The following is an 11,640-nucleotide window of genomic DNA, read 5'->3' as shown; positions in this document are numbered from 1 at the left end:
ACACAAATATGAGCCCATGACTAAAGGCATGCATAATACTACTTAAAGTTCACCCCAAAAAGTTCAATTCTGTCATTTATTTACAATTTAGTTACATGTTTCAAACGTTTATGAGTTTCTACAGTTGAACACAACATTTATTTTAAATAATGGTGGAAGCTGACAATCCTTACCTTTTACAGTATTTATTTTTCTATTGAAGTCAATAGTTACAGGTTTTCAGCTTTCTTCTAATATGAATAGTTCAGATGCAAAAATCTCTAAAAGCTGTTATAAATTTCTTAATTTTTTTATCAGTCTCTTGTATGTAGGTTCAGTATTTTCAAGTTTATGGCACAGAATATACTCTTTTGAAAGTCTTTAAAATTAAATATGTCGACAGAAACATAGGGGTCTGAATAAAATGCTGATTTTGATGAAAGTTTAAGATGGCATTTAGAGGTTTTGCATCTAAACTCTTTATATATTCATATTTTGCGTTGTTCAACAGAATAAGGAAACTTGTTAAGCTTTGAAACCACTTGAAGGCAAGTAATATAGTGAGTAAATAGCAAATAGTGAGTCAATTTCTTATTTTGGGGTGAACTATAATTTACAATGGGTGTTTATTATTTGCAGCATTATTTGCCTATAAATGTTAGTAAATCATTTTCATCAGTTTTAACATTTGATAGCCTAAATAACACACTATTGTTATAAGGAGTATTTTTAAATTTCAACCATTTATTAATTTAATATTAAGTCATTGTTGCTGGTTAAATTGTTAAAACTTGTATACATCTTCAACTTCTACAATTTTTTTTAACATATTTGCAGGCTAACACTAACCTTAATAAACTTTTGTTTCAGTTGACACAAAAATGAGGCCATGATTAAAGGCATTGGTCTATTTAGTACTTGACTGTGTGATAATTACTTGATAATTTCAGCATTACTGATTTAAAGAGTCAATCAAATTATGTGTCTGCTTTATTTTGATGTAAAAATGTTATATTAAGTTTGCATTTAACCTTTAGCAATTAAGCATGTATTTATAATGTTATTATTTTTAATTACTGTAAGGATGTTTTTTGACACCCTTTTTTCCCAGTCCTGTCTGTGGACTTTACAAAACAGCCAGTCTCTTCCAAAACATGTTATTACATGTTTGTCAATTTGAACACACACACACATACACACACAAGCGTCATTTCCATTAAGACAACAGAGACATTGTTTTTCATTTGACATACTTTATTACAGTTCATAAATATTGATTAGTTTCTGAGGTGCTCAGAAAACAAACATAAAAAATTATTGTACTTTACTTACAAATGGTAAACTTAAGTACTCCTGGTTGATCATATTTACAAATAACAATGAGTGAAACCTCATTAATGAACTTTTTTTTTAGAAAAAGAAACTGCTTAAGTTGGACTAACTCAAAAGGAAAAAAGTCGATTTCCGTTCAATTTAAGAACAACAAAAAAAGTACAATATGTAGCTCAGAAGTCAGGCAGCTTTTTTATCAAAAGTTTAGCAGACACAACGTCCTGCTTGGTGAGCCAGTATCCCTACTGTACGGCAGTCGCGTCTCTGTTTTACTCCTATAATACTGAGTGCTCCTTTGAAGCGTATAGGTCCATGCACAACCTGGTCGATGTGAACAAGGATTTCGTCAGAAAGTAAAACATGTAACAGAGTGAGTCTCATGCGCTCTGCGTCTCTGTCGGACCGAGTGAAGTTTTGCGCTCCTCAAAAGTCCAGTCGGATCATCCTTTAACGGCACGCGGCCGGCCGGACGGTCCCGGTCCCCGCGGGCTCTGTCGCGCCAGATCGCAGACATCAAGCCCCTGAAGTTTGTTTATGTGGCTGAACTCAAAATGTCCTTCGGCTCTCCTCAGAAGGTTTGCAGCTGTTGTGTCAACATGAGCTGGCAGCCGCTGTTGACGTGGTTCATGACTTTCTGCTTGAGCTGTGCCACTTGCTCGCGCAGCATGTTGGCGGTGGACGCGAGCTCCGAGTTTTGCGACTTCAGGGTCTTGACTTTGTCCTCCAGCCGGGAGATCCTCTCCAGTTTCCTCTTCCGGCATTTGGACGCGGCGATTCTGTTTCTCATGCGCTTCCTCTCGGCTTTAATCCGCTCCTGGCTCTCCATGTCGATAGGAGAGAGCGGTGGGGTCTCGCCGGGCATCTCGGGCACCGTTTGGGGCTCCTCTTTCAGGGCCTGGAGGCGCGGGTGCTGGACGGGCAGCTGCGGTGGTGCGCTCGGGAAGCTCATCGCGGCTGGATTGGCCGAGCTGCTGCTGATAGCAGGGTTGAACGTGTTCAGATCCGCGTAAACCGGCGGATCAGCGCGCATGGCTGAGCTGTAGACCGCACCGCCCGCTATGGACGAGACCGGTGCCATGCTGCTGTTGATAGTAGTTTGGGGAGCCGAGGTGACGTTGGGCATGTGCTGGTGGTGCAGCTCAGCCAGTGCCCTCACAAAGCCCTCCGCGAACCCCTCCTGCTCATCCGTCACGTTCTTGGGACACAGAAACTGGGTCGGAGTTGGCGTCGTGGTGATCATGCCGTTGCTAGACTGGATGATGAGCCTCTCCAGCTCCGGTGATGCCAGTTTGAGAAGTCCCACGTCGGGAGAAGTGAGGATATCGCTGGCTTTGGCCCTCAGGTGGGGCTTTAGGTTCCCCGCGGGGTCGGACAGATTGAGCGTCATGTTGTGTTTCAGAGCCTTGTGGTTGTATCCAAAAGTGGCGCTGTCATGCTGAGAGAAAGCGCTGTTTAGAGAGTCATCGTAGAAAGTAGTTTCCATCTTGGTAGACATAGAAGGCAAAGCGAAACTTTTAGTTCAGAAGCAGTCTTTTAGGCGCTGTTAAGCACTGTCCGCGTTCAGTAACGAGCGCTGCGGTGTTTGGAACAAAAGCGAGAGGATTGGAAAAGTTCCTCAACTCCCCGTCCCGCGAGAAACTTACTGCGTAAAGTTATCGCCAGTGTCACGGGCTCGTCTCCTCCTGCCTTCCGCGGATAGAAAGTTCTTCCTCCGCCGCTGTCGCGCTTCTCAGACACCAGCAGATAAACAGTGCTTAGCCGAAGGCTTATTTATGTTGGTTTGAGTGAGGTGTTTCACTGTGGCGAGGTCTGTATACTCTGAGCTTCTCCAGCGTGGAGGCAAACCTTATCTGCTACCGCTGCCCCACTAAAAATAGAAATGATGTAATGCGCGCAGCCTCTCATTGGCTGGAGGCGTTTTACTGGGCGTGTCACAATTTCAGATAAGGCGCGTTGCCTAGACGACCACCCAGAAGATTCTACTCGCGGTGCCTGATGGGATGAGGTAATGCTGTAAAGCAGTGCATTGTGGGATTACGTATTGTTTTTGAATATCTGGTTACCCGCTTAGCTGTTTTAGACCGTGGCGGGATACAAAGAAGCAGAGTAATGTACAACGCGCCACTTTTAGAACTTAAACTTTACTATAAGTTTGAGAAGAAGAGGCAGAATAAATGTGTGCCGCTGTATGTTTGAGAGTTGACCAATTCTTGCGCGAGTTTCGCAAGACGCGGCCATTCTTTAACAACAGCAAGTTCCAAACACTCTCTGGATCCAGTTTAATGTATTGCATATACATCAGTAAGGTAAAAAATATATATTAGAAATACAGTTTGGAGTCAGTGAAACTAATTTCCAACCTTACAATAAAATGTTGAGGGAGATTTAAAACGAAAAAAAAATAGAAGAAATGCCTTCTGAAATAATAAATTAAATAAGCATAACTTGATGTTACTCATTTTGTTTGAATATAATGTTAGATTAGCTGATTAAAAGTATTTTTTTTTAATCAGTCGTTGAAATATATTATGAATTAATTAGTATTTGCTAATTTTACTCTTCTTCACTTCCAGCACTCCCTTGTTGGCCCCCTGGGGGTCCCCGAACCCTAGTTTAAAAACCTCAGTGTTATACAGGCATACATAATTTAATCTGGCACGAAGAAACAGGGCTATAGTCTGCTTTTTTATGCCAAAGTGCATTTGCTCCGTCAGCCAATGGTCTAAAAATGGGGGCGTTTCTTATTGTGGAGTGACAGCGTGCCACAAAGTCCAGCCGCCGTATCCGTGACAGTCCCTAGAGATCCTCTCAAAAGTGCAAACAACCCTGTTAAACGTCACTGCGTCAACCACAACCACAAACTGATCGAATATAGCGTGACAGCTGACAAGTGACGTTTCAGTTTACTTTCTGAGATTTTTACTGACGTTGCTTAAACGTATGTAAAGACACAATAGCTAGTTTATTTGTATTTATAACAACATTAGTAAGATAAATATACAGGTAATGTTGAGATGGACATTTGCAAGAATGGTCGTTTTTATTATTGTTTATTTTATTAATTAGTTTTTGTTATGAGTACATTAAAATATGGTTGATTCTACTGTTTTATAGCATATAGGTCAAAGTAAAGAGAAGACAGTTTTTTTGTGTTACTGTTACTCTAGCACTTATTGATGGTCTCTGACATGTTTCACTTTGTTACAACAGATCAAACACTCGAGCACAGTGCCACTGGATACAAAATATGGACTTTATACACTGTTTAACAACCTATTTATCTTGTGATGATCATCAGTGGTATTTCTATCACTTTTCTCATATATATATATATATATATATATATATATATATATATATATATATATATATATATATATATATATATATATATATATACACAATATAAAATATTTGTTATATATATATATATATAACAAATGCACAAAAATCAAATCCCAATACTTAATTATTTATTAATACTTTTAAAACAAATGATTGTTATTATCATACACATTAAAATCATCTAAGATCTGGCTTTTTTATGGATTATGCAATATTTACTGGAAGCCTAATTGGAATTTCTATTGGATTTTTATCATTCATAGTTCAAGTGCACAAAGGTCATACGAGGGTTTTATTGTAAATTAAAGGTCATGACCAGATTGAGGCCTCCAGCATCCTCTTTCTGATCACCGCAGTTGTCTGCATCACCGGTTCAGGCAGCAGGGGATGTCCAGAGTTACAACAGAGAGAAGTCAACCCTGTTTCTGTACTAGCCAGAAACTTGTTTGGGCAGCACAACCCAGACCAAACGTAGAAAATGGCAGCTTGCCAATGAAACTAGTTCCTCACGCTGCGACGGCTTGCTTCTTTCCTTATTTAGCTTTCCTCGTGTTCTCATGTCACCTTTCCTACTGGTGTACTTTGTTACGTGTTTGGCCGTTACGAAATCTAGGTGTACATTTCCTTTTATGCCACATGTTGTGTGCAGTGTCATCCAGCCTGTACAGTTGAGCTTAAAGTGACAGCTCATCGTTACCACAACATTACACTTTTAAAGTGAGACAATAAACTCTAATACATTTTTCTTTATTTATTTTTTATATATTTGTGTAGGTATATTCGAGAATGTGAATGTTTGTCACTATTAGATATTTGTTTCATGTGTGCAATATTATCCATTCCGTATAATTGAACTTAAAGCGACAGCTCATCATTACCACAACATCACAGTTTTACAGTGACAGTAAGCTCTAATCATTTTTTTATTTGTATATACATATGTAAAAATATATGTGAATGTTTATGTCACTATTAGATATGTTTTATGTGCATAGTTTCAAGCTAAAGGCAACAGCTCATCCTTATCACAACACAGTTCTACAGTGTGACAGTAAACCCTTATATATATATATATATATATATATATATATATATATATATATATATTATATATATATATATATATATATATATATATATATATATATATATATATATATATATATATATATATATAATGATTATATTATGATTGTAAGCAAATAAGAAAATGCGAATGTTATCACAATTAGATAAATGCTTAATTTCTGCAATACTACCCAGACTGTAATTAAACTTAAAGTGACAGCTCATCATTACCACAACATCACATTTCTACAGTGCGACAGTAAACCCTATATAATTTTGCTTTATTTTTATAATTATTTGTAATAACATAAGAAAATATTAATGTTTCTGTCACCATTAGTTTTATGTTTAATTTGTTCACTATTATCCAAACTGTTCAACTGAGCTTAAAGCAACAGCTTATCAATACCACAACACCACAGTTTGACAGTAAACCTTGATATCGTTATTTTTTTATATACGTTGTTAACTATATACAAGAATGTAAATGCTTACATCACTATTAGGTATATGTTTGCATGTGTACAGTATTATCCAGAAGTTTAATGTGACAGCTCATCAACATCACAGTTTGACAGTAAAACTTAAAATAGTTATTATTTTTATATACGTTGTTAACTATATACAAGAATGTAAATGTTTATATCACTATTAGGTATATGTTTGCATGTGTGCAGTATTATCCAGAAGTTTAATGTGACAGCTCATCATTACCACAACATCACAGTTTGACAGTAAAACTTAATATAGTTATTATTTTTATATACGTTGTTAACTATATACAAGAATGTAAATGTTTATATAACTATTAGGTATATGTTTGCATGTGTGCAGAATTATCCAGAAGTTTAAAGAGACAGCTCATCATTACCACAACATCACAGCTCTACAGTGCGACAGTAAATCCTAATATAAATTTTCTTTATTTTTTATATACATATGAAAGTATATAAGATAATGTGAATGTTTATGTCACCGCTGGATATATACGCTTCAGTGTCTGAGCCACCCAGGTTGACACTGGTATGGACAAAACTTGCACCCATGGAAAAAGCAATTATTTATACATCAGTGTATATACTGTAATCTTTAATATGGCTGTTAGGTTAATATCAGATATCCATGGGCTGTGCATGGTGTGTTTTCTTTGACATGTGGCCTGTCGTTATTTGCCTCTGGCGGGCCGCTCGTCTCAGCAGTGGTCCGTCAGTCTGTGAGGAGCGGGTCTTGTGTAAATATCGCCCTGTTTCCCACCTCTGAGACGGGACTTTAGTAATTGCCCTTCACATGCTGAATTTGTGAAAACTGAACACACAGTGCTGGATTCATACAAACATACATGCTCACTCAACTGTAATTTGCTGTGTTGTTAATCAGAGTAAAAGTTTTTGCTTTTGTTAAAGGTTTCTGAGTGCCAGTACAGCCATGTTTTCCATGACGGTTAGTTGAATAGGAACTTTTTCTTTTTTCTTTGAACTTGTTCGTCCATTTATAACATCCAGGTACACTGTGTTCTGGGTCACGCCTAATAAGAAAACAAAAACAAAGCTGTTTTTGGTAAATAAGTGTATTGTGAGTACTTGGCATAATACTTATTTATGTCTCTGACCTCTGTGGATATTTGTGTATAACAGTTGAGACTGGTAATTTAATGCAATCTAAATAGTTACTGGAAAAAGAAAACGTTAAACAATTTTAAACGTTCAATTCAATCCAATTCAATTCATGTTTATTTCTTTTGTGCTTGTACAATGTAGATTGTGTCAAAGCAGCTTAACACAGAAGTTCTAGTAAATTGAAACTGCCAGTCCAGTTTTTAGAGTTGAAGTTGTTGAAATTGAACACAATGGATATAATTCGTCTACAGTTTTAAGAATTCATAAGTAGTAGTCTTGATGTAGTCTTCAAATCACAGTGAATTTAATCTATTTAAATAAACAGTTCATTCATTAATTTTCTTGTTGGCTTAGTCCCTTTTTTTAATACGGGGTCACCACAGCAGAATGAACCGCCAACTTATCCAGCAAGTTTTTATGCAACGGATGCCCTTCCAGTCGCAACCCATCTCTGGGAAACATCCACACACACATTCACACACACTCATACACTACGGACAATTTAGCCTACCCAATTCACCAGTACCGCATGTCTTTGGACTGTGGGGAAAACCGGAGAACCAGAGGAAACCCACGCGAATGCAGGGAGAACATGCAAACTCCACACAGAAACGCCAATTGAGCCAAGGCTCGAACCAGCGACCCAGTGACCTTCTTGCTATGAGGCTGCAGCACTACCTACTGCGCCACTGCTTCACCCATGAACACAGGCATAAAATATGCACTATTTACTCACCCTCAAGTGGTTTCAAACCTTTTTTTTCATTCCTCTTAAACACAAAAGAATATATTTTAAAGAATGTCATATTAAAATGCTATGGAATTCAGTTTCTTTCGACTTTCTTCAAAATGTCTTCTTTTGAGTTTAACAGTACAAAAAACAGAAACATTTGGAAGTGAAGGGTTAGTAAATAATAACAGAATTTTCATTTTTTAGGTAAACTATCCCTTTAAGGTCCTTTATCTTGACGATAAACCTATTTTCATATCTCCAGTGGTGTAAAGTGACTAGTTACAAATATTCAAATGACTGTAATTGAGGAGTTTTTCTCAGGAATTGTAATTTAGTAAGTAGTTTTAAAAATGTGCACTTCTACTTTCCTTTGAGTACATTTTTAGTGCAGTACTTTTACTCCACTACTTTTCTCCAACCTTCAGTCACTACTTTATTTTTTCTTGTCTATGGGAATTAGAAAAATCAGTCCTGTGATTCCTGTCCAATCAAATCTCACATAGAAGGTATATCGCCTTATAATGAACTACCTCAAAATAGGGTTGATCAAAAGAAATATATTGATGCAGTTTAAATATAGAATATATGAATTGATGTTAACTTTAAACTTATTATAAATATATAATTACATTGTTTAACTATAATGATTAAAAAAAAAAATATATATATATATCTATAGTCAAATAATTTTGTGGTTAAATAGTATCGATTCAGGCACCGTTTTGGCACCGGTACCATTTTAAAAGTATCGATTTAGCACCGGTATTGAAATAACCCCAAACGATACCCAACCCTACCTCAAAACATGTGCGCTTTATAATTGCAGCAAACTATTTGGAAGCATTAAAAGTGTACAAGGTGTCCAAAATCTTTACATGCATTGACCCAGAGACTGTTAAGATGCATGCCACTGATGAGAAGTTGACTGATGTTTACTGTATGATAATCAAAATGGCACCCCATTGTACCCCAGTGTCATGGGGATGTTGCATTTTGTTTATCCTTAAAAATCATGGAAGTGTCAGCATGTGATGCCAAAATTACATTGGATGTTTGCTCGACATTGCATTTTGGTCACTTTCCAACACAACCTAAAGTCAACCAAATATCAACATCATTTGATGTTGTTATTGAACAAATAATGTTGTCCTTAGATGCTGGCTAGACAATCTAACCTAATGTTAATGTCTTATGATGTTGTGTACCTGCTGTGCAATAACTCAATACACTACAGAATGTTACATTTACACACATGTACAAATTACATGTGAACGTATCAGCTTTTAAAAGCATAATACTCACTACTCACTACTCTTGAGTACTTTAGAAATGGCTACTTTTTACTCATACTTCGAGTAATATTTACAACAGATACTTTTACTCTACTTACACTAAATTTTTAGGCAAGTAATGGTACTTGAGTATGATTTTTCAGTATTCTTTCCACCACTGCATATCTCTCATATCACATTCCTTTATACAAATAAAATTATTGCTCTCTTGATTGTAGCAAATACAATGTAATTATCCATACTCTAACAGGTGGTGCAAGTTTAGGACTTGGTGCATGCTGGGAGCTGTTCTAAGCATTTCAAGTCCTAATATAATGCTTTAATTATTATGCTTTTCTATTATTACAGGCAAGCAAAGTTCAATATTTTAGGGACTTAGAATGAGTTCCTAGCCATATCAGCCTAGAAATTAGTATTATTTTGTCAGTACACATTGCTCCTACAGAAGTGTCAAGCTTTAAATAGTCATTTTTCAGCAAGTCTAATAGTCTGATAGTCTAATTCAACACAATCTCATGGCAATTCTTAACTTTTTGACTTAGGGGCTAATTTGGATGAATTTGTACAATTCATACAATATCTCATTCATAACTCATTCATACAATTAGGTACGATTTGTTCATTCCGCAATGACGGTTAGGTTTAGGGGCAAGGTTGGGTGCCATGTCTCCTTTTGAAAATTATACATTTTTGTATGACTGAATTCGTACAAATGAACTGACAAAACGTTAAATAGTTATGGTTCCTGATAAGATTAGGCAGTATAATGTGATTCAATGATTTATGGTAAGCTAAGCTAAAAGTTAGAAAAGCTGAATGGATTCAACTAGGGATGAAGCGATACCATATTTTTACAAGCATTTTAATTTGTGTACTTGCCAATACAGAGTCTTCGATACTTCTTAGATTTGGTTTCAATGAAAGTGCTATCAATTTAAAAGGAGGTTTTAATTTTTGTCGGAGCATAGATTATTTTTTTTCAACAGAAGGCTAGTCCAAGCCAAAAATATGCACACAGTGTTGATAACCCTGTAAATCAATATACCTTATTGATTACCTATTAAGCATGGACATTTAAAGGATAACTTATCCTTGTGCTGAAACGCATCCACAACTTCACACATTACACAATCAGGTGTGTGCAGTTTACATTACCTGAGTCTCTGTCTTAACATTGCATATTGGTGATGCATAAAACTTGCGGTTCTTCTTTATGTTCGCGAGTTCCGCCATTAATCCGTGGGTCAGGTAATCAAAAAGTAGGCTACATACTTGTTTAATTATGGGTGGGTCGCAGGTGGATTAGATTAATAGTTGCTTTTGCAAACTTTAACTATTTTCTGTATATTATATATACAGTATATTAAGATGTTTTAAGCAATTTTATCTTGACAGACTGTCATAAATATGCATAATCTCTTTTTTTTTAATTATGTAACCATCGTCTCACAATGTTTCTGAGTTTTCTCATCCTTCCGACTTGAGTTGATTCTTCTGAGGTAATCTGAGAATCTTCAGTGCTGCGAATAGGGAATTAAAACTGAAACTGACTAGCACAATGGATGATTTTGTCATTAACAGTGAAAACAGTTTAATATAGGCTCCTCTGAAGCAATAAATATTTCCATTTAAATATATTTGTTTTATCATTTTCTTTAACAAACCAGTTTGTATTTTGGCACTGATATATATATATATATATATATATATATATATATATATATATATATATATATATATCGGACTTGTTTTAAAGCACTTCCTTCTTCTTGTTTATTTTGTAGATACTGACCAGCATTAATTAATTAATTAATACATTAAGATTATAGTGAAATACTGTTGAGTGGTATCGGTGCGTGGTATCTGCATTTCACATACAATACAAGTATTTTAACTATGTTCTGATCAGGTTTTTCTGTCCTCGAGTTCGAGTCCGAGTTATTTGATTTTGAGTACCCAACAATACCAAAACCCAAACCGATACTTTTATAATACATAAAGGCTTAGTTGAGACATGGGAGCTACAGATGAAGTTCATATGTTCCTGGTAAACGAAACATGGGGTATCCTATAATAGGACAAGTAAACAGTTAGAAATCTTCTTATAAAGGGCTGGCAGAGCTTTCTCTGTGAAGTAGTGGCGAGACAGCATATCAAATCTAAGTTATACATTTGGTTTTGAGGTGTCTTATCAGGTTTTTCATGTTAAATGTAGCCTTTTCCTGTCCACCTCGTCCAATGCCAAGTTTACATGTCTCACAATGTTGGCAATGGC

At 36.1% G+C, this 11,640-nt stretch overlaps 1 protein-coding gene and 1 long non-coding RNA gene across 2 annotated transcripts in view; one reads left to right on the top strand and one right to left on the bottom strand.

Annotated features, from left to right (window-relative positions):
* The window catches only part of LOC147832172 (uncharacterized), a 43,127-nt gene that overhangs the window by 10,159 nt on the left and 21,328 nt on the right, over positions 1-11,640 (top strand). The gene's annotated exons all lie outside the window — the stretch shown is intronic.
* On the bottom strand, positions 1,216-3,075 carry jun (Jun proto-oncogene, AP-1 transcription factor subunit). Its single transcript, NM_199987.1, is given in 1 exon segment — positions 1,216-3,075. A coding segment is annotated over 1 exon segment (927 nt). The 5' UTR covers positions 2,807-3,075; the 3' UTR covers positions 1,216-1,879.

This window comes from Danio rerio, chromosome 20 (genome assembly GCF_052040795.2).
Source record: "Danio rerio strain M-AB ecotype USA chromosome 20, GRCz13ab, whole genome shotgun sequence".
Classification (NCBI taxonomy): domain Eukaryota; kingdom Metazoa; phylum Chordata; class Actinopteri; order Cypriniformes; family Danionidae; genus Danio; species Danio rerio.
Note: the sequence above shows the minus strand (reverse complement) of the source record. Positions and strands in the feature narration are given on the sequence as shown.